At 40.0% G+C, this 26360-nt stretch overlaps 1 protein-coding gene and 2 long non-coding RNA genes across 6 annotated transcripts; 2 read left to right on the plus strand and 1 right to left on the minus strand.

The window, feature by feature from the left end:
* Positions 1–1681: 1681 nt before the first annotated feature.
* nfyba (nuclear transcription factor Y, beta a) lies at positions 1682–5360 on the minus strand. 3 transcript variants are annotated; one of them, XM_028398388.1, is made up of 7 exons: positions 4964–5229; positions 3778–3871; positions 3562–3692; positions 2837–3034; positions 2413–2491; positions 2250–2329; positions 1682–2130 (listed from the first exon to the last, which is right to left on the minus strand). In XM_028398388.1, exons 2-7 carry the CDS (start codon positions 3869–3871, stop codon positions 2098–2100), a joined length of 615 nt encoding a protein of 204 aa, XP_028254189.1. In that variant the 5' UTR covers positions 4964–5229; the 3' UTR covers positions 1682–2097. The 3 variants fall into 3 exon arrangements, with proteins under 3 accessions (XP_028254189.1, XP_028254198.1, XP_028254181.1); XM_028398397.1 differs by lacking the exon at positions 4964–5229 and adding an exon at positions 4357–4471; XM_028398380.1 differs by lacking the exon at positions 4964–5229 and adding an exon at positions 5255–5360 and having other exon boundaries at positions 1684–2130.
* A 2702-nt stretch (positions 5361–8062) lies between these two features.
* Positions 8063–12399, plus strand: LOC114432661 (uncharacterized). 2 transcript variants are annotated; one of them, XR_003670295.1, is made up of 10 exons: positions 8063–8084; positions 8163–8277; positions 8421–8563; positions 9061–9176; positions 9279–9506; positions 9589–11172; positions 11260–11336; positions 11437–11578; positions 11681–11788; positions 11875–12399. It is a non-coding gene; the product is annotated as an uncharacterized LOC114432661 (long non-coding RNA). The 2 variants fall into 2 exon arrangements; XR_003670294.1 differs by having other exon boundaries at positions 11437–11565.
* A 5004-nt stretch (positions 12400–17403) lies between these two features.
* On the plus strand, positions 17404–19045 carry LOC114432549 (uncharacterized). The gene is made up of 3 exons (XR_003670288.1): positions 17404–17511; positions 18044–18253; positions 18868–19045. It is a non-coding gene; the product is annotated as an uncharacterized LOC114432549 (long non-coding RNA).
* Positions 19046–26360: the final 7315 nt, after the last annotated feature.

Below are 26360 nucleotides of genomic sequence, written 5' to 3' on the forward strand. Positions count from 1 at the left end.
GGCGATCCCTGCGCTTCTATAGGAGGAAATGAGCTACGGGGGCGTGGGCCTGAAGGAGACCACTTCCTGGCTTGAGGCCCCGATGTGGGGCCGCCCACGGGAAATATGACATTTCACACATACATTACATGTACATTCAGGTATTTATCTTATCTGGAGTGACTGAGTACAATAAGGACTACTGTGACAGATAAACAAGGAATGGCCAGAAGTTACTTCTCCTGTGACCTCAAAATGCTATTTAAACTGAAGCAGAATGGACAATGGTCAGTATAGTTATAGTGACCATCCACCCTCCATCTTCTTCTGTGGGCTGATGCACATCACACAGTCAGATGTGACATTTTAGCCATGTAGCAGTGATTATCTGACATTTATGGAGTAACTCTGGATCCATGTTCAGTGGTAAGGTAAGGTTAGCTGCAAAGGACAGGGGGCCAGTCACAGTCTATCTACTGCTGTGCTGCTCTGCTATGATTGGAGCTGATAGAGCCACCTGATTGGTTTAAATTTCAGAGACAACAACACATCCATATTTTTGTGTAGATCGTGGCAACATTTTGTCAAAACTGTATTTATAAAATGTAACAACATCAACAAGTAACAACAAACTCTGTAGAAATGTAGTGAGTAGTCTAAATAATGCACTATTATTTTTACTTACGTACAGTAACAATCTACAAACACTTAGTTACATTCCACCACTGGTAGTAGTTGAGGCTGGAGTAAAGCCAATGTGACCTTGTCAGACACTACAGTTTAATTTCTCACTTTAGCGCCCTCTCTGGAAAACATAAAAATGATATGCAGTCCCACCTGAAGCACAGACGGCGGACTGAACTGAAAGCGTTTTTTTCCTACTAACATTAGACTGCTTGTAATAGAAACATTGCACCTCATGGTGGAGCTGTTTCCCAAAACAGAGCAGCTCCATCAGTCTGGGCAGGCACTGCCCATCATTCCATCAGCTGTGCATGTGCTGTGTTCTCAGGCTGAGATCCAAAGCTGGTAGGGCAGCTTGTAATCAACAGAAAAAAAATAGTTCACTACCTGAGTGCAGGATGAGTCATCATCAGGGTTCGAGATACACGCCCTAAAATAAGACTGACAGATTAGCAGAGGCAGATAAAGGTAACATAAAGGTGCCATACAGTGTGTTGGAATCAGTTATCATGACAGATAACTGGTTATTACACAGCTGTGTTAAATACTTGCTTCTGATTGGTCATTATTCTGTAGCCTGGTATTTCTGAAGAACAGACCTCTGTTCAGTCTAACAGCTTGTTACGGATTCAGTTCTGCTCACTGAATTGATCACATTCAGTCCAAAACATGTTATTTTAAATCAATGTTTTATACTGTAGTGTGGTCATTATATTGTGTGTACCACTAGGCAGTGCAGAGGTGTATGGGTTAACCTACAACTAATGTATTTTGTAAAACTACTGACCTTTGAAATAAGATTTTGCCCACAAAAAACTTATGAGTTCATTCTTTACTTCCAAAGGTTGATCCACGAATCAATGAAGTAAATGTTTGCACAAAAAGCTTCAGCCTAGTACACCGTTAAATGACAGCTGTCACTGTTGAACGTTACTTTTGAATTTTTATTCAAAGGGTTTCCAGAACAATAAGCACATATTCATGGTAAACTGTGAACTTACAAAAGAGCTGCATGACTTATTATGACAGTAACAACATGGCTCCTCTTGATTTTAACAGAGAAGGTGTTCAAAAATAAACATCCCTTAACGACCCCTCCCTACTCCCCCACCCCGAAGGAGAAACAAAATGCATAAAAGCAAACACAATAACACACATGAACAAATAGAATTACATCACCAAATCATAAGAACACTAGCCTTTAAAATAAAGCCTCAAATTTCCCAGCTGCTTTGGAAGCGCTCCAAAACATTTGGTACCTCACAACTAGAAACTACACTTTCTACTGAACAGGTTTCTCTGTACATGAGGGTTTCTGCTATGGCTCCCTCCTCGTCTGACTGGTGACATCTACCCTGTGGCAGGGTTGAAGGTCATCTGGTGAGCACGTCTCCCGCATGGAGCCGCTGTGTTCAAGCTCGGAGTAATGCCTGGTCATGAAAACTGGATCTGCTGTACAGTGGGAATCTGGAACAAAGAGGCAGAGCGCTTAAGATGTGCTTTAACTGAGAAAGACTAAACACACTTTTCATCAGGCTGAAGTTATCCAGTGAGGACCGATTTGTTTCTCTTCTCTTGATGTTTACCTGTTGATATGAGGTGGTGTACACCATGACGTTCTGCTGCTGACCATCTGCTGTGATGATCCCAGCTGGCAGTGGATTTGCTGAGAAAGAGGTAAAGTTGATTTAAGCAAAATTAAAATCATAAAATATGTTTTAAAAACAGCACTGCTTGTGTTTCACTTACTGAAGCTGTCATCTGTCAGGTCCTCACCCATGCTTTCTCCCACCGACACCCCAGGCATCCCCTTCTCCCCCTTCATCGCCTGGAAAAAAAAGCAGAAACACACAGCGGTTCGTTTAACCACACTGCTACTGATGTGATTCAATCAAATTACATAAGATTACAAACAAAGCTCTGATGGCTTAACAGCTCTGTTAATACTGTTGTTTTAAATGTGAATGCTTTATTTCATCATCTAGCTTTTTACATTCATAACACTGTGTTTGTTTTGAACTTCGACTACACTGGAAGCTGTCAAAACCTAATCCGTACCTCATCAGATCAAAGACTGCTTTTACAAAACAAACAGAGGATATATCAAACATGACACACGCTATGAGTTATATGATGAAATAAAAACAGAAAACAGACATATGAAGAGCCTCACCTCTCTGAATTTCTGCAGGTAGAGCTTGAGTGGGTCCACGTACATGTCGAAGCCAAGCGTGGACATGGCGAAGAGGATGTCCTCCCCATTAATGGTCTTCCTCTTCTCCTGGTGGCAGCGCTCACTCGCCTCGGACGTGATGAAGCTGATGAACTCGCTCACACACTCCTGCACACACTCTTTGGCATCTTTTGCGATCTGTGAGGAAAAAACACACAAATATTACACAAAGTTTGTAAGCATGTGTTTCAAAAGTTGAACTCTCTCAATGCACGCTGCTTCTGAGCTGCAACGTCCTGACCTCAATGAAGACAAAAGCAAATGCATTCTAAATAGCACAGCTCTAAATCACAGCAGTGCATGGCTAACATGAGACGGAGTCCTGTGACCTTCATGGAGACATTAGACACGAGGCTGCCGTGAACTGCAGACGATGAATCTGCAACACCCGAGGCAGCTGATATTCCAGCATGTAGTCTTTGGAGCCATTATGGACCACATGCTTTGATGCATGGACAAATATTTTGTCATATTTCTCTCATGATTGTTATTTTCTTTTAGCTGAAATCAGTGTGACAAACAGGATTTGGTAAATCACTCCTACATGAAACATTGAATCTATTCAACTTTCCAGGTGAACTTATTATTACCATTTAGAACAAAATAACAGAAACTAGTCTCACTGTAATGTTTCGAAAAATCTGATATTAAACAATCTCGCACACCTTTCCAGTCTGAGGAACAGCGTTCTTCATGATGCGAGCCACGTTGGCAATAGGAAGGTAGATGTCCTGCTCCCTGTAGTTCTCTTTGGCGCCACCGTCGTCATGATCATTCAGACTCTCATCTCCATCATCTATCAAAAACACAGATAGAATTAGCTCTTAACAATCTAACCTACAAACACAATAGTTGTTTGGTGGCACTGTTTTTCTTCTCACCATCCTGAGACTGAAGAACATAGTGACTGGAAGCCATGTACTCTCCAGTGATGCCCAGCTGGGAGGCGTCGGTGGTCGAGCTGTCTCCGTCCATCTGCAAAACACACAAAACACTGTGTCAGAAATGCACTTTATATATGTAAAATGTACCAGGCACCTCGGAGTCAGAATGAAGGCATGATTTGAGAGTTATTTATAATTCCTCCTGCCTTCCTGCACTTTAAAGAAAAGGCAGCCTCCTTTGGGATTTAGTAGTGTTCTGCTTGACTATCCTCTGAACTGTAAAATGTTAGAAATGATGACAGCTCATCTATCTTCCATTTCCAGCTTCACTGTGGATTCAAAACTGACAAGCTGACCTACATAGGCCTGACACAAAGTGAAAATAACATTCATGGATACTACCTAACAGCTGTATATTCTAATACAGTCATCTTTTATGACATTAGTTTGCTACAAATGTACTTCTAAATCAATATAGACGTTTTTAAATTAGCAGTTTAAACGTCTACAGATCAATGTCACTAAAATGGTGTGTGTGTGCCATATGCAGTAACATCTAAACATTACAAAACCTACCTAATTTAATAGACTTTCATAACAGTAGTACAGTAGATATTACTCCTAATAAACCAAACGTGTTCTGCTTTGTCTGAGTTACTGTAAGGAGCTAGCTACAGCCGATGTGCACAACGTAAAGCTCACTGAATTGGCGCGTCTGTGCCCAATGCTGCATTATGGGTCATTTTCTTTTAAAGATACAGACTACTTTAGGTGTAGTCTGTCTTAGAGCACGGACACACTATAAGAGGTGGACATAAAATGACCTACTCCTTCATAATATATACATTTTATTGTGTTCATACATATACGAAATGTAAAATTACGGCAGTGGGACTGCTAGCTAGCTAGTTGGGTTAATTATGTTAGTTTTGTTAAATTAAATTGAAAATGTGATGGTTAAGGTAGCTGTACCCACGTAAATAGGTCAGTTTTCTTTAGCCACACGCTATATACACTGATGTGTGTTTGGCTACCGTATGCTAACCAGATGTCAGCGGCGCGTATGTTAGATGTTTAGCTAACGTTAGCTAATACATGAATAGGACTAGCTAGTCAGCTCGTCTGTCTTATGCAAAAATATGATTCGAACACAGTGAGCAGACGCTGTCCAACGGGTCATTACCTTCTGTGGTAAACCTAGTCAGGTACACAGTGTCCCGTGAATAAATTCTCATTGCAATCCCACTGCAATTCGCGTCTGCGTTGGCCTGTTCTTTGTCGTGCAGAGCAGAGCAAGACATGGCCAGGGCCGAAACGTTAAATAGCAATTTTCTAAGTTTTGCCTGCTGGATACTTCCTGATGAGGAGCCCTCATTCACTCAGACAACAAATAAAAAATCAGACAGAGACGGACATTTCCATTCGAGCTAACGAGAAATCGGTTAGCAATCATTGGCCGGAGCCAGGCACAAACCTGCAATGAAGCCCTGGTTGGTTACCTTCCTGAGACGGCTGTTTGGTTGGACAGAAAATGGCTGCGAAAGGACCAGTCCCAGCGCGGAGCCGCGGCTGCACTTCCGCGCCTCATCGGTAGAGGGCTGTGCTGCATTCAAGGACTACTCGCGAGCTCCTACATTACACGATTGTACTATGTTCCCACAAACAATGTGGTAACAGAATAAAAATTTGAGGCAAGAAGGACACAGTCAAATAGAAAAAAAATACAGCAAGTTTGATTAATGTTTTAATCGCGCACTGCACAGCGTTACATCGGCGAAGTAGATATTGTATCGCAGATTTGATGGTATTATTTCCCACATTTACGCCTGTAGGGCAATGCATCTCTTCTAGTCCTTGGGTTTTCTACGAATATGGTTCCCTCCCCCCACTTCACATTTTTGAAAACGGCTATGACTGTTCCAACAATCGTTCTAACTCCCTGGAAGCAGCAAACATACAAACTCCTATCAAAACTCACTCTGTGATTGCAGTGTTGTGGTAGTGTAGTCTCAGACTACCGAATTTACAGACAAATTGTAACTTCTATCTGTTCTGTCTAGTAGACAAGAAATGCGGACATTTCCTGTAAGGTAGGCCGTGTTACAGCAAGTATGTATGCCCAAAACCTAAATAGGTAACGGTGTTTCCTTCCATTACTTGAAGTGTTTTATATGACAGAGCGTCTCAGGCCTGTTTGTTAATATAGCTGTTGTGAACATGCTCAAGCTAAATTGAAGGATTTTATCACAAGATGGCGCCCTGTCACTGTAGAAGCTCCCATGCCTTCTTAAAACAACCCATGGCATTTGTCAGTCTGACCAATAGACTTTACATCATTGAGTTTACTGACGTTCGTTTAGCGCGATGAACATGAAGCATTTAGTATTTATATACTAAATTTATGTAAAAGTTTGGATCTGAATTTTAAGATTGAAAGTCTTATCTAGACAGTTCTGTTTACATTTCGACATTGCTGTCGAAACTGATGTAATTCAACGTATTGATAGAGCAGAGGTCAAAGTCTTTCCACTCTGTTAGGTTTTGATATTTTGTGTCTGTGCATCCACTGTAGGTCCAACTGCTGTCAGTGTCTGGTAAAGCATGGATCCAGCAACAGGCCTGAGCTTGGGGCTCTATGACTATGATCTGCTGGTTATTGGAGGAGGATCAGGAGGCCTGGCTGTGGCAAAGGTCAGTTCGCTTCTTATTCATCTCTGCAATCCTACAACATGATTTTTAAGTAGATGCATGGGTTTATTTACTCCTACTCATAAACAGGTAAAAAGGATTAAATGACACTAGTGACTAATGAAGCAAAAATGATCGCGTTCCATAATGATGTTTAGCTGTGAGAGGTGCTATTTTAGTTTGTAGGCAGTGTAAAGGACATTGCATGAAGTCACCTATACAAGTCAATGAATGGAATCCAAAAACAAAGCCTTATCAATTGTTTGGATCTACTGTGTGGGAGTGGTGCAGTGCAGTGTTTCCCAGGTGAGACTCAGAACGTCTTTCCTCCCTGTTGCTATCAGACTGTATAATGAACACTCATGTGCAATATTCCTACACCACATTGTACAATACATATTTATTTATATGGTTACTTGATGCACTATGTACAGTTAAATCTACAAACCACTCCTACCTCCTCTCATCTGAGCAATATCTGTTAATATATAAGTTATCTTATTTTTCCTCTATTGTATCTTTTATTGGTATTTTTACTTTACACTGTACATTATATTTATCTTATCCTATATTTACTACTACTGTATCTGTGCTGTTGCAATAACACAATTTCCTAAAATGTATACAGTATATATAGAAGGGTACACAAACCACATACATAGAAGTTAACAAAGAAGAACAATTGCATCTAATCTAAACTCTCTTTAGGAAAGAATGACACACAGGTTAAAGGTGGTGTAGCTGATGGATGGATCTGCAAGGGTGACTGCATCCTGCAGATTGTAAGCATCTTGATATAGGAGTGCACAAAGCGTGGAGTAGATTTCAGGTTTTGATGATTCCAAACAGAATCTCAAAAAACTTAGCAGGAGAGGAACTTTCCAAAGGAGAATAACAGCACACCCTGCATTAATCACACAAAGAAGGAAGAGGGGAAAACTGTAAGTTGGCTACGTCTGTCCCTTGGCTGGAATCTGATAAAAAGCAGAAGATAGAGCAATAAAAGCAATGTAGCAAAACATCACTGCACAGGTCTTTGATGGATTGCTACATGCACAACAGTAGACTGACGTAGAGTATATATAAAATTCAATCTTGTGGTTGAAGGTGGTACAAGTCATGTCTTTCATTAAAATAAAACAGCTGTATGGGAAGAATCTGCAAAGTACACATGCCCCATGATCATCCCTGGTTATTATTTGCATAGCTTCCAGGAGCTTCTGGCTTCTGTCAGACATAGATAACTCTCCTACTTTAAGTTCTTCTGCATGCATCCAACTGTAACTCTTCACCAACTGAACCTAATAATTACTGTTAATCTGGTCAATGAATGTGCTCTTTGCCAAAGCACAGCTCAGATAATTATCATATTAATGGGCTTTATGGTAATGGGATGATCTGTCAGCAGCTCTAGAGGAAAGTATAAATGAGATGAAGGGTCACGAGGATTGTTGAGAAGGACAAATGCTTAACCTATTTAAATATTTAATTTCTCTGCTCTCAGCTCTTGTCATTCTGACTTTCTCTTCTCTCCATCCTTTAGGAAGCTGCAGTATTGAGGAAAAAGGTGCTTATCGTTGACCTCACGGCCCCCTCTCCAAGAGGAACCAAAAGGGGTAAGTGTCAAAAGCTGTGCTGATTATAAATCTCTTCTCTTCTCTCCTGTCCTTATGTCTCCTCTTCTTCCTCTCTAGGACTGGGAGGTTCTGGTTTAAACATGGACAGCATCAGAAGATTTCTACAGCAGACATCTCTGCTGGGAAAAGCTGTTGAAGACTCTCATAAATATGGCTGGAGGTTCAAACAAGGGTGAGTCAATAATAACAGGTACTTAATTTGTCTTTTTTCTTAAAACTGAATATGTCATCCATGGCCCATTGTCATTTAATTCTACATAATTCAAAACCCAAGATCTGGGCAGCACCCAAAGCTTTGTTGTTGCTTGATTTCAGAGTCACATGTGTGGAGTGAGCTGATGCAGGCCATACAGGATCACGTTAAATCTGCCAGTTCAGAGCTTAAGAGGGAGCTGACGAGCTGTGGAGTCTTTTACCTCAATGCTCGTGGAGGGATAGTGGCCCCACATACAGTTGAAGTATATAAACTTAACTTTTATCTTAAACACCTGCAGTTCAAGTCTGTGCGAATCATTGCAAAAAATTAGCAGCAATTAGTCATTCTGAGACAAAGCTACTCCGGAGAATGGGTTATTTTCAGCTCTGCAGACTGCACCAGTTGGCCCTGTTTTCACTTTTTCTGAGCTACAAATGTTACTACACACACCTTTCCAATGTAAGACGATGGGTGTGTTTGTTGTCTGTTAAGATTAGGAAAACCTTTATTTTTTGTAGTTGTGTAGTTATTTGCGTTATTTGTAGTCTTCTGTGACTGGCTAGCTTCTATGATATGAGACAGGAGCCAGCCACTGTACTTCACTTTGTGCTTCCTTGTCTCTGTCTATTACTGCACTGATTCGTGTGTAGAACCAGTACGACACTGGTGGGAGATGGTGCCATTGTTATTTGAAGAGAGTGGGAAAAACCTAACATCCTGGTTTGATTTAAGCTACAGTGCGAGCTGTGTTTTCACCAGGTGACCGACATGAATGGGAGCAAGAGGCGCCTGACAATAGATACCTTGGTCATTGCTACAGGGGACAGACCTCAGTATCTGGGCATACCTGGGGACAGAGAGTGCTGCCTCACCAGGTCAGCCAGTGCACCAGATTACACATCTTCTTAAATGAAGAAACCATTTGCATCTCTTAAAATCATCTAACCATCTCCTTCTTTCCTCTGTCCTCCCTCCAGTGAGGATCTCCTCTCCTTGCCTCACCCTCCAGGTCGAACCCTGGTGGTTGTTGGATTTGCTGAAGCGTTGGAGTGTGCCAGTTTTCTTTTTTCGGTCTTGGACTGCCGGTCACCATCATGCCACAGCGCAGCCTCCTCCCAGGTTTTGATCAGAAAATGGCAGAGAAGATAGAAAACCAGATGCTTGTTGGAGGAGTGGACTTCCTTTACCACTGGTCACTCAGTAAGGTACAGAGACACGTAAAGATAGCAAACACGTCTCAGAAAACACACAACAGCTCACGTTTGTTTGTCTCTTTGTGTCTGACAGGTGGAGCAGACCAACAATTTCACTAAAGTTTCTGCACTGCAGAGATTTATGTCATTTTACATAAAATGTTACCAAATGTAGTGTACATCCTAAATTATGGCCTAAAAAGGACCCAAATGTAACCTCCATACACTTTAGTAAAAGATCTAGTAGTGCATGCAATTTAGGGAGAACAAGTATTCCAAGTAATATAAGCTTCTAAAATGCTTTATTTTTTTTTCAAATTACATAAAAGTTGATTATTGATAGTTCCACCAAAGGCAAACTTTAAAGTTCTTCGACAATTTTACTTAAATAACCCTTTCAAGGTCCATAGAAGTAAAACTCCCCAGTATTTCACACAAAGCAAAGATAAGAAAACTTGGTGTTCTCTCCCATTAATCATCTCATGGTCCCTCAGATTTATCTTGTGACCCTTAGAGGGTCTGACCACAGATGGGAAACCAATGGACCTGACTACCAAACTTTATAAAAGAACAGGGGTGTTTTTCTTCTGCAGACTCATGCAGAAAGGGCCCTGTGTCACTTGATTTCCATTGAGTGATTTTAAATGTAAAAAAGATGGAAGAATATTACTGCCTTTTCTTCACTTCAGATATGTAATCAATACTGTATTTGCTAAAACTAAATTACTGCACAATTCAAGTGTTTTTATTTCAAAGCAGGTATGAATAATTATATTAGCTGCTCAGCTTCATTAATTCCTATTAACTCTGCTTTTTAACGCTTGTGAACTGCAGCCAGTTTCTGTACACTGTCATTAATATGGAGTGATCAGGCTCTTCCAAGAAGCCTGTGGGAAGCATTTAGCTTACACAGCCACATACACTGAAACAACATGGCTTAAAACCATGGGTATAACATGGCACCTTTACGTTATACAGTCAAACTCACAGAAGGTGATTGTCAGGCAGAATCCAGAAGCCTAGACTATCAGACAGACTAACAGGCAGAAACAGCTGCCAAAGCTGCAAACAGCTGGCCATTTTAATACTGTAAAATGGTGTGGACATATAATTGTAGATTAAGTGCAGAGCTGGAGCGATCAGGCACACAATAATATACTGTATATGTGATGTTATGGGATGTCTCTGGTCATATGCCGCATGTTTCTGTAAGGACTGTGCTTTGTGTACCCAATGCTTGATATATCTTCTTCCTCTGCGCCAGAGAGCTTCTCTCTGTGGCAGTCTATTACCATAAACACACACAGACAGTGGTTTACTTTGACTCAGCCCCACATACACCAGACGGCTGCTGGGAATACAACACTCAATAGAGCACCAAATTAATCACCTGAAAATAGTCTCCAACAAAGTCACAGTTTCTGTTCCAGAAATTTTAAAAGCTGCAGTGGCCAGCTGTTTAAGGTAATTGCAGAGTCCCTTTTAAAGATGAAGCACATGTTTGTGAGGCAATGTTAAAGATTTATGTCTTTAAGTGTGCTTGGAGCTAAAGGCCATAAAAAGATTTTTGTTGGATTCATTGACAAACTGATACTTGTTGACATATGTTAATCTAGGACCTAAATGCTTTCTTATCACCTCCAAGGACAGCCGAACTAAGCAGAAGGACTTTGATACGGTACATCTTTTTTTCTCTGACATTTCCCCTTGTATTTCCATTACTGAGGCTGCAGTCTATTGATTTCCCAGTTGATTTTGTGTGCAGGTGCTGCTCGCTGTCGGGAGAAAACCCTGCACCGACAACATTGGCCTGGAGTGTGTTGGGGTGCAGCGCAGCCAGGAGTGGGTTTTAATCTGTCCACATTTAATTAGGTCTCTGTTTGTTCATGGAACATTTGTTTACTTGTTGAATGGATGTGTGTGTGTGTGTGTGTGCACGCAGCACTGGCAGGATCCTGGTGAATGAGAGGGATCAGACCAATGTAGATTATATTTACCCTCTACAACTGGGCTATCAATGCATGCTGGGAAGCTGCTGGCCAGTCAGCTCTATGGAGGGCACGACATCATAGTATGTAATATGGGTATAGTTCATTTTTAAGTATTTCTGGATCAGTCTTTTGATGTATCCATGGGTCCTCCACAAGCCAAATTTGATTTGTGCTAATCTTGTTATTCACTCACAGTGTGATTACACCAATGAGCCTACTGTGGTGCTCACTCCTCTGGAATATTCTAGCTGTGGTCTGTCTGAGGAGAAAGCCAACCTGACATTTGGAGAAGCCAACATTAAGGTGCACATACACAAACACATATTCAAGCAAACAGAAGTTCTTGGTTTTTACAGCCATCTAAAATCAACATGTCTGGTCTTTTGCAGGCGTACCCCAGCTACTACTGGCCCCTGGAGTGGACTGTGCCTGCAAGAAAAAAACTTGTCCTTGCTATGTTAAAGTTGTCTTCTGCCACATTCCAGGATGGTCACTTTTTTCAACTGAATTTAGTTAGCACTATATTTAAAGCTGCATTTATGTTATTATTTTGGTAACTTATTGTCAGCTCTCTACTTTTAATAGCATGTTAGCATCATTGAGCCAATTGTTTTAGTTTTACAGCTTATAATTGTTTATATTCACTCTCATCATATTTTCAGGTGCAGCAGGTTTTAGAACGGTACACTAGAAACCCAGCAAACATCTAGAGATAAAAGTATTGTTTATTGGATTTGGCCAGACACCAACAACTAGTAAACGCCAATGTTCTTCTATTGCCCCCCTTCACATATGCTGCACTGGGCAGATCTACATATGTGACTGGTCAATATGTAAAATGTGATGACATTTGAAGCTTGTGTCAGCTGGATGTGTAAGTTGCATAGGTTGTAAATAAAGATGGACACACTTTCCATGATGTCCATTTTACTCAATCAAAAAGCAGTGGAGGGAGCACAAGTTGAGCAAGCAGCTGACACATGAGACATTATTTGCCCTAATCATGCACAGTTTTTTTCATCAACATATAAATGGGCAACTTACTACATTGTGTCAAATTTTGCACCCTGAAACCCAGCAGACGTTTCTTGCTATTCTGAGCTGCAATGTGCAGTAATCTTTGTACCAGGATCCCAAGAGAGCTCTCCATATTGACTCCTAATAGTGTGTCCATCCCTCCTTAGTTTATGATATTTATACTTTTCTATACGTTTTTCTTAAACCTTAAAAGTCTACGGTAGGTATGAACAATGGATCATGTCCAGTACTCAGCATCTAATTCAATTAGATGTGTTGGTAAGTGTCCAAACAAACTGAAGGCCTGTACAGCTACACATCTATAAAACAAGATATTTTTCCTTAGTCATAACGGCCCAACTTTTGTAAAGGCTCACACTTCATTAATCCACCCACTCTTTATTATATTTTTAGCTCTCCGCCATTGACTTGGCTAACACACTTGAGATAACTGCATATTATAATGCCTCTCTGTCAAGCTGGTGATAGCAATGTTAAAATCAGTGTTCTCTGCTCTTTCACAATCATTAGCTTTCTGTGTATAAATGATACTGTGATCCCTCTGTTGTTTTAATTGCGCTTTGTTGGCTGTTGGCAGATTGAAATTCACTGCAGCCACCATATAAAAAATTAATTGTCTTTTAATATGTATTATTTTTTTATTTTTTATTTTTTTTAAGATACTTTATTAATCCCAGAGGGAAATTCTTTACGGCTGCTGCCAAGCAGTGTCATACAATGACTAGCAAGGCGCGCCACAGGCTAGGGTGAAGTGTCTTGCCCAAGAACACACAACAGTGACTAGGGAGGAATTGGGATTGAACCACAAACCTTCCGGTTACTGGACAATTTAAAATTTAAACATTTAAAATTAATTCTGTATTTAAACATCAGTCACTAGAGCTCACCATCACGTCTGCATTTCCACAGGAGCGTGTTGTTGGCCTCCATATCATGGGTCCCAATGCTGGAGATATGCTTCAGGGTTTTGTTACTGCAATGAAATGTGGTCTCACCAAACAACAGCTAGATGCCACTGTAGGCATCCACCCTGGAACAGCCCAGGTCAGCATCCCCTTTTTTTCTACACGCTTTCCTAAAAAGAGTTGCAATTGGAAGCTATTGAGGCACAAAATTACTAACTGCTGCTCTTGACATCAATTGATTTTTTGTTAATAATTCACTGCTGCCTTTTTGATGTCCTGTTTAGTTTTGAGGTACAGTGCCAAGAGCTCAGTTTTGAGATATTTCCATGCTCCGCCCTTAAGAAAGCTCTGCTGTGTAGGGTCAATGCCAGAGCAGCAGATTTAAATGAGTTCCCTGCTTTGAATGCTGTCTGTTCTCTCTGCATTATTCATGGGCCATATTTAATAAAAACCTGTCGCTCACAGTCTATCTCTGGCCCCACAGCACATGAGCAGGTTAATGCTTCACATTCTCAAAAGTTAATTAATAAGCCAAAATCAGTGGAGTGTTCAATAGAGGTCACTAGTCCTGGCAGTGTCAGACTTTGTAGAAACATGGACAAAACCAAAGAGACAAAATAAAAAATATCATGCATCGCACGGAAGGCTTTCCTGCTTAAGTCAGCCCATGTCCAGGCCCGTCTAAAGTTTGCCAGGGACCATCTGGATGATCCAGAGGAGTCATGGGAGAAAGTCCTGTGGTCAGATGAGACCAAAGTAGAACCTTTTGGTCTTAACTCCATTCGCCGTGTTTGGAGGAAGAAGAATGATGATCCCAATAATACCATACCTACAGTGAAGAATGGGGCTGGAAGCTTTATGCTCTGGGATGTTTTTCTGCACATGGGACAGGGCGCCTGTACTGTATTACGGAGAGGATGAACGGGGCCATGTATTGTGAAATATTGGGCAAAAACCTCCTTCCCTCAGTCAGAGCATTAAGGATGACAATGACCCGAAGCACACAGCCAGGATAACCAAGGAGTGGCTCTGTAAGAAGCATATCAAGGTTCTGGGGTGGCCTAGCCAGTCTCAAGCCCTAAATCCAATAGAAAATCTTTGGAGGGAGCTAAAATTCTGTGTTGCTCAGCAACAGCCCCGAAACATGACAGATCTAGAGAAGTTCTGTGTGGAGGAGTGGGCCCAGATCCCTCCAGCAGGGTGTGCAAACCTGGTAAAGAACTACAGGAACTGTTTGACCGCTGTAATTGTTGACAAAGGCTTCTCTACCAAATATAATTTTTTTTTGACTCAGGTGATCAAATACTTTTTCAATTCACCAATAAAGTGTTAAAACATCATGTTAAAAAGCGCTGAAATACCTCTCTTAAGGTGTTCATATGTTCTGTTGCCTTGGTTCTTTGTAAATAAATTTGTAAATATGTAATTCGTCATCTACCTTGGGAGTCGGAACAGGAGGGGAGAGTCACTTTATGTTACAGCTAGGTTTCCCCTAGGCCGGTTGCAACACTAGTTAATGTGTGTGCTAACATGATTCATGTATAACTTATTTTAGGTCTGCACTGAAGTTATAATAAAAGTCCGTCAATTTAGGCCTCATAGAATCACTGGACTGGCAGTTGACATTCTGTAGCTGTAACATCTATACGAGCTTTTAATACGAGCTTGAATCACGTGAAACCATAACAAAAAAGTTATTGATATTTGCCTTGGAAGTTTGTCCTAGAAAAATAAAGCTTCCACTTGGGCTATTTATGTACTCTTGCTTCTTCAAACATTGATTTTTGAACAGTCCTGCTCACTGATGTTCATTATGAAGGATAGTATTAAGTTATAAGGCTGACATGCTTAAGCCAAATCAAATGTGGATTCTTCAGAGAGCTAAGACTAAATAAAATTAGTTTACGAATGATATATATAACAATGACAGAGTAGCTTTTTGTGTTCTGTATTTATCTGCCTTGTGTTTCCCCAGGTTTTACAGTTAGTAGTATGCATTTATATATTTTAATTAAAGAAGTTTTGTATTGATTTTACTGGTAGTGGATTAAACCCCTATCCATACAACTTAATCTTGTAAAACAGACAGCACCTAAGCTATCAGAAAACTCCATGTACTGGACTTAAAATATAACAAACAATATTCTAGTGTTAAAGACAAGTTTATAAAAGTTATTTATAATTATTATTATTTTAATTAATATTATTAAAAAACGTACATCTAAATATGTATGAGCTGAGATTTTTAAGTGAAAAACGGACCATCAGATTTGTCTTCAGTGCTCGCCTCTTCTTGTACATTTTGGTCTCTCTGCTGCTGCTCGACTCAAACCACAGCAGTAACAGAGGCCTTAATCAAATCTAACAAACCACTATCTCACTTCACTGCTCATCTCCATCCATTAGACAATGTGTGCATTAGTCTCCAAAGTGTAGATGTAAATAAAATGGAGGTTAATGAGCTTTCATCAACCACACCTCTCCATAAAACAGCATACCGTCCAACAAAGAATGACAGGTGCAACTGTTCTCAGGGGGTCATGAGAGGGTCAGCGAAGCTTCTGTTTAGTTTGTGTAATGGGTAAGCTGAATTTGGCATCGTGGGTTTTTTGTGTGGTTGTAAATGCACGCAAACCCTACATGCATGCATGCTGAACAGCTCGCTGGCATTTAGAATGTGCGTATGCTCCTGCAGTCACATATGCATGCTAGCAAAGTGCTTTGGTGAATGGTGCGGCAGGTTACGCAACTAAACAACAAAACAAGGGTCTCAGTGAGCAAAAATGTGTGACATGACATTAAATGGGTATTAGTAAATACATTCACATATCTGTTGCATTAATGTGCGTGTATGTGTGTTGCTACAGAAGCTGAATGTGCTGCTTGCATTAGGCAGTGATGGAGAAGTGAGTGAACCTCTAGAGGTCAGTGCCCTCAGCTGTGACACTGTGGAGCAGGTCATGGAGAAAATCCTGTCTACTTTCAAAGCCAAGTTTGGTTTCCCCTACAACACTCCCATCCGGGATGTTTGCATTGGTAAGTAACAGAGCAGTGGTATAGCACGAGGGGACAGATACTTGAAAATACAGGAAACCAAACTAATCAACGATGGAGCGTGAAACTGCCAAAAACAGGAAATGCAACAGGCTGACATTTTCAAATGGAAAGAAATCCAAGGCTAGTAACATACAGGCCTCATTTCAAAAACAAACCCAAAAGAAACACTGAGCGCTGTCCTGCTAAACTTAGCAAATGTAACACACTCGACCAAGCCTTCATTCTTTCAAATAGAGAGCAAGTGTCAGAGTATTAGTAAAAAAATGTTTTAATTAATTTTGTTTTAATTTAATTTTAATTAATTTGTTATTTGTTTTTAAATGATGCCAGCTCTGCCTTCAAGCTCAGAGATTATTTAATGTCTAGTTTTCATGTTAAACTTATATTTAAACTTATATTTTATATTTTTATATATTATATTTTACAGCCATGACAGCCATCATTGAGTCCATCCTCACCTCCTCCATCACAGTGTGGTACACTGGGGCCAGGGACAAGTATAGACTGCAGCGGCTGCAGCCTGCCATCTCTCCAAGACCTGTACGTGTCCAGGACTCTGAGGCGTGCAGGTCGGATCACAGCTGACCCTTCTCACCCTGGACATGGACTATTTGAGCCACTCCCTTCAGGCAGGAGGTTACGGTCCATTCGGACCAGAACCTCACGCCACATGTCTGTAATGTCATGTCAATTTATAGCTTTACTCTTAGATTACATTATTTACTTTGTTTACTTGACCTTATTTTATCTTATTTACCTTATTTTTATCTTAGTTTTACTTTATTTAATGTTAATTATTATACGTTTTATGTATGCACCAATCACTTAGGCAAATTCCTAGTAATGTGAATCCTCTTCACTTACCTGACAATAAACACGATTCTGATTCTGATTCTTCTTAAAAGTATTCTTCCCAACACTGACTATCAATGACGCAAGTCGCTTTATTCAAACATCAACGACAGCATCCTCTAGTAAAAAAAGGATTCCAGCTTTATGTTACCAGCTGCATCAACAAGTTCGAAGGTAAGACCCGAGATTGTGTTGTCATTAGCGTTAGCATACAACAGAAATAACACATGAGTGTTGAAATGATTTCAATTACAGGCATATGGTTTATGGATTATTAATGTAATTTTTAACATGATGATAAAACATTATTTCCAATGTCAGTGTCAAATAAAGATCCCGGTACAGGAGAAATAACACTCAGGGCTGAATGCTACAGATCAATGAAGAAAAGCCAGAACACATTGAGTTGAGTGTAAGACACACTTTGAGTGTAAGGAAAGGTTATCCTGCAAGTTCCATGCATGCTGGTTGTTCGTGCATGTGACAAGTTCTTGTCTGTGAAATTAAGTTTTGTAAATAAAAGATATCCTGCAAGTTCCATGCAGGCTTGTTAGCATATGTATTGACTAATGTGAAATATATTAAATACGTTATATATTGGGATACATTGTAAATTAGTGTCAGTAAAGGAAATACTACAACTACTAAAACGTGTGTTTTAAAATCATTAAACTGTATGTATTTTAACATATATTTCTATTTTCAGCTTGTGCTGAAGGACTGCTGTCCTGTGGAGCTGCAGAACTACAAGTGTTCCTGCACAGCAGGTGATGCTATGGCATGCAATGCCATGTGCAACCATGTGGCAGCCCTTTTGTACCTGACTGCTCATTACTGTCAACAGAAGATCAGTACTGTTCCTCCAACACACAGCTGCACAGAAACTGAGCAGAAATGGCAAAAGCCAAGAACCATGGTAACTATTTACTATTATTTACCCTGTTCATCCTAGCCAAGACGTCATGTGGGCTTGTACTGCTTGTGTTCCAGTATCTTTTGATTTTAGTGATGAATATTTGAATAGATTGGTTAAAGTAAAATATAAATATTGCAGGGTGTTAAACCTGGTGTGGTAAATGACATGGTCATTCGCTCAGCAAGACCAAAAGAAAGAAGAGTGGGAGAGGGCATCAGATTAGTATTGTTAAATAGAATAAGTTAATAACGTCAGTAAGACAATAAAACAATAATCTGCTAAATGAAAGGCTAAATGGTTTTTCATCTTATATTGTATGCATTTCAATCAATCCAAACATGTCCAAACTAGGCAAACAAGGCCTCTACTATTATTACTACTCTGTACTATTCATAATATTCGCGTAGATGAGATCTACCACGATTTTCCAAGTGATACAGCTTTTTGGAAAAGTGCAAGAGGGAAGTGTGTTGTTGTGTTTGATCCACGGGGCAGCCAGCATTTGGCCTTGTAGAGGTTAAATGCCCAAATTTCCAAGTTATGTAGATTGCCCATACATTAAGTTCCATGATGGCACAGAAACACTAAGAAAATCTCATCCTTACTTTTGGCAGATCCAGGGCCAAATGTTGATTTCTGGACTTGACTGGTGGGACTTTGTGGTCTATGCACAGGAAGACCTTTTCATTCAGAGGATACCCAGAGATAAGGACACCACAGAAAAATCAAAGAAAAAGTTGATGGTTTCTTTTTTAACTTTTACCTCCCCGCTTTCCTCGAAAAATATAGCAAGCGTCCCACTGCAAACAGAAACATCTGTCTGAAGTTTAAAGGCCATTTCCAGTCATAATAAATGTTTGTCTCAGAAATCACCTCAAGCATGATCAGTTCATGTTGAATTATCATTACCACTCTTAATGTTTGGTTAAATTGGAGCTGTTTTGTTTTACAGTTACCTTCTGATGTTCCTGTGTCAGATGTACTACAATGTTACAATTTTATTGCACTAATGTGCATGTTTTTCTGCCTATTTTTATGTATTTGTACATATCTGTGTAGCTGTTTTCTTTAGGTGTTCTATATATGTAGTACAATGTTATCATGCTCCGTTTTGGGTGGCTTGAATCTCCAAATCTATTTTAATGTTACAAATGAAATGAAATGATAAAGCACTGTCAGATCACTTTGAAGTAACAGGTCATGATTGCTCCTAAATGACACATAAGGCGTATGTGTGTGTATAGGCCTATTAAGATGCACAGGTCGGAAAAATCTTACCTCAGTTGAACGTCAGTTAAACGTCAGTGTTAAAATAATACAATAAATCAAATTAGCATATGAGCTTTGTTAACTCAGTTAATTGTTAACTTGTAGGTGAGGGGGACCAAAAACATAGTGCAAGTCAGGTTGAACAAAGAAAATGTTTAATCAGTATTAGTTGGAATTTTGAGAACAGATTATTGTAATTTACAAGATTCGTGTTTGTGGCCAGATTGACCCTGTTGTGCAATTGGCCTACTGCACTCTGAGATACACACAGCTCGTCACTGTTAACAGCTGTGCCAGGGCTTCTACAGCAGGACTGCTCAACTGGTGGGCCTGCAGGCCAAATTTGGCCCGCCAGCTTTTGTTTTGGCCTTTCATGGCATTTGAAAATTTCAGAAAGACCCGGTGACCCCTAGCCTGTTTTCAACAACCCCCTTTAGTTCTTTGATGTTAGAAAAATGTGAACTGTGGACTGTGAACTGTAAACGGAGAACAACTTTGTTTGGCACACCGAAAAATCAAGTCAGCCATAGATTACTAATAATGCAGCCATGTTATGAAAGAGGATGGAAGGCTATAGAGATGTATTGGAGCACAACTAAAGTTGTAGTTGTTGTCATAGTATTGTGGGCAATATTTAAAAATCAACTAAAAACACAAATGCAATGCAGGATAAGTAGTTTTTAAATGTAAACATGTATACATGTCTCCATGGTGATGTAACGTGCTTTGATGACAAGGGTTCCATTCACAGTGTGTCTTTGAACTTCTGTTTTATACTGAGAGGAGACAGGCAACAAACACTGAGAAAATATAAAGTCTGCAAAGTCAGCATGAACGTGTACACAGATCTCCGTGAGCAGGGGCTGCTCTGCGATGCTGTCATCAGAGTGGAGGATGATGACTTTCCCATCCACAGGGTCATCTTGGTGAAGTACACTTACTTCAGGTAAACTGATTATCTCAATTTTAAATTAATGTGTTAGTAACCTTTACATAGGGAGACAAAAATAAGGATTTGTTGTAGTTTATGATGTGAGTGTTGGAGATTATTCACTGCCAAATGTATCTCCTCCTACAAATTTCAAGCTACAGTCTCCATTTTAGTCTTAAAACGCTCATTAGATGCTGCTCTATCAAACTTGTATTCAGAATTGTCTAATTCCGAATCGTTTCTGCATGCCAGGCTCTCAAAGTTGGAGTGGTTTTTGAGGTCTCCTCTGAGGTTAACATTAGTGTGTATTGCGCGGAATGTTGGGAGCCAGAGTGGGTGATGTCATCACTCAGAGTGGAGATAGGCTGAGGAGATGCCTAAAAAAAATCTCTCTAACCTGCGCTCAGGCCTGCACCTTCCGTCTAACTGGGATAATTTTCATATCAGTTTGAAGGAGCACTCGTTAGCTTTCTGATGGTGTCACTCTTAAAACTGTTTAGCCTCTACAGCCAGCTGTTTGGGGAGAGTGCCTGTCATTCTTCCATTAAGATGTTGTGGAACTTTTTCTGTGTTTTTCAGAGCTCTCTTCACACGCTGGTCTGAACCTGACAAGAAAGTCTACAGTATCCCTGACATATCCTCAGACATTATGAAGCTCATCATTGAGTTTGCATACACCGGCTCTGTTAACGTGACAGAGTCCAATGCACAGAGGCTTTTCATGGCAGCTGATTCCCTCAATATAGTGGAGCTGGTGCAAATATGCTGCAACTTTTTTGAAAAGACGCTCTGCCCACACAACTGCATCGGCATCTGGCAGTTCACAAAAAACTACCACGCCCCTGAACTGCACCTCAAGGCTTTCCACTATGTCCTCAGTCACTTTGAGGAAGTGGCTTTCGGCGAAGAGTTCCTGCAGCTCTTGGATCAGGGTGTCAGTGACATCATCAGCGGTGACAACCTCAATGTGAGAAAGGAGGCAGCTGTGTTTGAGGCCATCATTTGGTGGATCACACATGAACCTCAGGAAAGAGAAGGATACACAGATATTCTCTTGTCAGAGGTACTTTATATTATACATTATAATTTTCACTTTATAGGTTGCTCTAAGAGCAAAAAATGAAAATAAATAAAAAAAACAGAACTTCCTGTTAAAGCTGGGCGCTGGCACATGCATTTATAATCATTTATTATTATTAGTAGTACAAGTACATAAACTAATAAGGAACATGTACATGTAATGCTGGCTATTTGCATAAGCTTTGTGTGAGAGGAATGAAAAAAATATATCAAAGACTTCAAAGAGGGCTTAGTCCATCCTGACCAGTGGTGGAGGGTTAGGGTTACTGAAGCTTGGTAGTTAAGTCAAAGTACAAATACCCAGCAAAATATATACTCAAGTAAAAGTAGAAGTGCTACATCAACAATCCTACATACTGAATATATATTATTGATTTCCATTGCAAAGGATCCGAACAAGTTAAAATAATCAAAGAAATCATCTAAAAATTAAAATGGACAATGTGTAGGTAATTTACATTTTCAGTCCAGAACCAGCTATGGACAGGTCTGTGTGTCATGAGGCAGGCTGAGGGCATAAAGTGAACAGAGAGGCTGCTAATAAAAACAGGCATTCAGCATTTTTACTGTGTAAGTATTCCTGCTGTAGATTAATGTTATGATTCATGTTAATCAGACATTAATGGATGGACCTGTGTTAGCAGACAGTAGCTAACTAGTTAGCTAACTGAGCCAGAGCACCGGCATCATGACTGAGGCTCATTATAGAAACACCACCTCCATGCAGAGTCTGACCTCACATCAGTCCAGCACTGTGTTCATCAAATGTAACAAGTAACTACAAACACTGTAGAAATGTAGTGGAATAGAAAGTATAGGTAGCAGCTGCAACACATAATGGAGTTAAAGTATGCACTATTATTTTTACTTAAGTACAGTAACGAAGTACAAATACTTTCCACCAGTGATCCTGACTGACTGCCACAATGTAGAATAAAGAGAATGAAGACCTCGTTTGTTCTGGTTGCTAATAGCATTTCAATAACTGACCATTATTTTATTGTTTTACTTGTTGTATTTATTGTGATGTTTTTTATTAGGAATCATGAATTTGTATGCATTTTTATTTATTCTGACACAGACTGTTAAGTTATATCCTCTTTATTCTCTGTATTGTTGTAGGTCAGGCTGAGCATGATGCCTACAGAGTACATACAGAGTCATGTGCTGTCCAATAAGCTGGTGACGGACAACTTGAGGTGCCAGGCCATGGTCTCTGAGGTCATCGAATGCAAAGACAGAATCGGCCTCGTCTGTTGGCCATTGGAAGCTTGAACAACAGCATAGAGCTACCTAATATAATCGAGGCATTTGACATCCGTGCAAATCACTGGATGAACATAACAAACCTTTCTGAGCCTCTTCGCAGTTTCCATGGTGCAGCCAACCTCGGTGGGTATGTCTACTGTGTTGGTGGCTTTGACCAGGTGTTCATAGCCACCAATAGTGTGCGCAGGTTTGACCTGAGCACACAGACATGGCAAGAGGTGGCACCGATGCACTATTGCTGCGGTAATGTGAGCATGACTGTGCTGAACAGGTGCATCTATGCCATGGGAGGCTCTGATGGGCACACATATCTCAGCAGTGCTGAGTTCTACCAGCCAGAAACCAACCAGTGGCTTGAAATTGCACCCATGCATGAGCAGAGGAGCGGCGCCAGCTGCACAGCACTCAACGGCAAGGTGGGTGGAACACAATGGAACATCCCCTCCCCTTTGTATTCAGATCTACATATGTGGTGGATATCATGGGAATGAGTGCCTGCAAACAGCAGAGTGCTACAACCCAGAGACCAACCAGTGGACCCTGATCTCTCCCATGAGCAGCCAGCGCAGTGAACTAGGAGTAATTGCATACAACAACCATGTTTATGCAGTAAGTGCATGAAAGAAATGTGTGACCAGCTTTCATCAGCGGTTTAAAGCGGCTAGTTTTTTATGTGACAATTGAATTGATAAGTGATGCATCTTCTTCTCATGTTTGACTCCAAAGGTTGGTGGCTTCGATGGAACAGCCTATCTGCAGACCGCTGAAGTCTACAACCCTCACACCAACACCTGGTGCAACGTGTCCTCCATGATGACCCCCCGCAGCAGCTTTGGCATCGAAGTAGTTGAGGACCGGCTCTTTGTTGTCGGGGGCTTCAGTGGCATCACCACCACCTCCTCTAATGTTGAGTACTATGACAGTGAGATGAATGAGTGGTCTCAGGCCTGCGACATGGACGTCGGCCGCATGGCTCTGAGCTGCTGTGTGCTTTCTGGTCTTCCTAACATGACTGACTACACCATCCCTCGTGATTCGTGATTTCTGTAAATCTTGTATAAATATGAATGAATGAATGAATACATTTATAAAGTGATGTAACAATACTGTCACAGTACCTGGCTGTAAATTTATATCATCTGTTTATTCCACTCTTATGCAATCTGCATGTATGTTTTAGGCTCGCAGTTATGCTGTACACATCTGGATTACTAGACCTGTCCTATCCACCATACAGTATGGTACTGTTTGGGACCATGAGCTCTCTCTCACTTAGTGTTAATTACCTTTGAATTATAAAGTGAAGCACTTTCTCCTTGGTAAAAGGAGTGTACCATTAAAACACTACTATTTATGTGTGGATCAGTTATCTGATTGAACATCATATATATATATATATATATATATATATATATAAATATATACGCACCAGAGCAAGTAGCTGCTTGCTGAAAAGCTAATATCACTTATCAAGCTAGCTGCTAAGGGAAACATTCTGAAAGGCTCTGTGGCCAAAAATTGCTCAGGCTAGAAAAGAAGCTAAAGCTGCAGGCTTCAAAGGGCCATTTGGTTTCAAAGAAGGCAAGCGCATCACGGTTGAGGGCTAAAATACACTGAACATAAAATGAATACTAAGTGGTAAAGTTTAAAATGGGACTTTTCCTCAAGACCTTTCTGTTCCACCTCCTCATACCGCTTATAAAAACTTTGTTTATGTGTTCTGTATTCCGGTTGAAAACAGACATTTCTTTTTTTTCAATACAAGGGGACTTAAAGACTCAATTAAGCGCAAGGCTGTTTTTCTGTTCTGCAAGGGGCAACAAGCAAACTGCATTTTTCTTTGCATTCTGATAACTCTGATGTAAAGTTTTGGTCACAGCAATGGGGACATAAGATTCTCTTCAGTCATGGCACAAACCTGCTCGGCTGGTGTTGCCATTTGCTTCAACAGATGGCCTGTGTTTTGAAGACTGATAACATTATGATTACTTTGGTTAATATCTATGGGTATAACAATGATTCAAAGAATAAGAGCCTGTTGCATCAAATATCAACAGTTGCTAAGGAACTAAATGCTAAATTCTCTACAGACCATCTGATAGTTGGAGGTGATGTAACTCAATCTAACCAAATTTTTAAGGGAACATAAAAACCTAATTATGGAAAATTTTACTAATGATAACAAATTAATAGACATATGGAGAACCTTGAACCAAGTTGTAAGACAATTTACCTGGCACAAACAAATTTACTGGCACAGCCAGTAATCACGTATTGATTACTGGTATCACATTCAATACTGCAATATGTTATGGAAACAGTAATCTCTAATTGTCCCTTAAGTGATCACTGTACTGTTAATCTAAGACTCGTTCACCAGGGCCAGATGGAATAACAACACATTTTTATAAACATTTTTGGGAAGATATAAAATTCAAAAATTATATTGCTCCAAGCATTAATTGAATGAATGTATAAGTTGAAAAGAGCTCATGGAAACAATGAAACAAGGCCTAATAAAATTGTTTCCTAAACCTGGAAAAAATAAAAAGATCCTAAGCAACCTGAGACATATATCACTCTTAAACACAGATTATAAAATCTTTACTAAAGTTTTTGCAACAAGATCAAAAACTGGCATTTCTAACATTATTAGCCCTACTCAGTCAGGATTTCTTAAAGGAAGGCTGATCCATAATAACATCCGTTTGGTTCTAGGTTGGCTCATTCAAACATTTTGGGTTCAAACATGATTGCTATATTATACACTAATATTAATAGCTGGGTTTCCCTATCAGAGGGTGCATGTTCCAGGTTCAAGGTTGAGAGAGGAATCAGGCAAGGGTGCAGCATCTCACCTCTCTTATTTATTGTAGCCACTGAATTACTGTCTTGAACAGTCACACACTCAAATATTCAAGGATTAGACATAAATAACCACAGATTAGATCAGCTTGCTGATGATACTACAATCTTTCTAAAAAACAAAGAACAAATCCCAACGGCTCTAGACACAATTAAGACTTTTTTCCCAAGCCTCTTGTCCGCACTTGAACCTGGATAAATGTGAACTTATGAGTTATCATGGTTGTGATGACTCTTCACTGTATAATATGCCTGTCAAAAATGAGATCAAATATTTACGAATCTGGATAACCAAAAGTGCTGATGGTAGTGAAAAAAAGAATATTCAAAACACTGTTAACAAATGCAAAAACAACTTAAATGTGTGGCTGCAGAGGGATTTAACACTGTTCGGTAGGACACTGCTAATAAGGTCAAATCATTATCCAGATTAATATACCCAGCGTACTCCCTGGCTATCCCACCCAGAATAATAAAAGAAATTAATAGAATCCATTTCAATTTCATTTGGAAAAATAAACATCACTACCTTAGAAATAGAGACTTGATAAAGGAATATGAGGATGGAGGTATAAAAGTAATTAATTTTGAAATTATGGATGATATACAAAAGATTAATTGGCTAAGATCATTTTTATGAAATAATGATGAGATATGGTTCTCAATACCTTCCCTTATGTTTAACAAAGTTGG

This window comes from Parambassis ranga, chromosome 2, assembly GCF_900634625.1.
Source record: "Parambassis ranga chromosome 2, fParRan2.1, whole genome shotgun sequence".
Taxonomy (NCBI): Eukaryota; Metazoa; Chordata; class Actinopteri; family Ambassidae; genus Parambassis; species Parambassis ranga.

Bases quoted from the DNA above. Each gene is read 5' to 3' on its own strand.
- nfyba (XM_028398388.1), bottom strand. From the start codon at position 3,871: ATGGACGGAGACAGCTCGACCACCGACGCCTCCCAGCTGGGCATCACT. The intron at 3,693-3,777 runs GTGAGAAGAAAA...TGTTTTTGATAG, and splicing joins TGTTCTTCAGTCTCAGGATG to ATGATGGAGATGAGAGTCTG. The intron at 2,131-2,249 runs GTAAACATCAAG...TCTTTGTTCCAG, and splicing joins ACACCACCTCATATCAACAG to ATTCCCACTGTACAGCAGAT.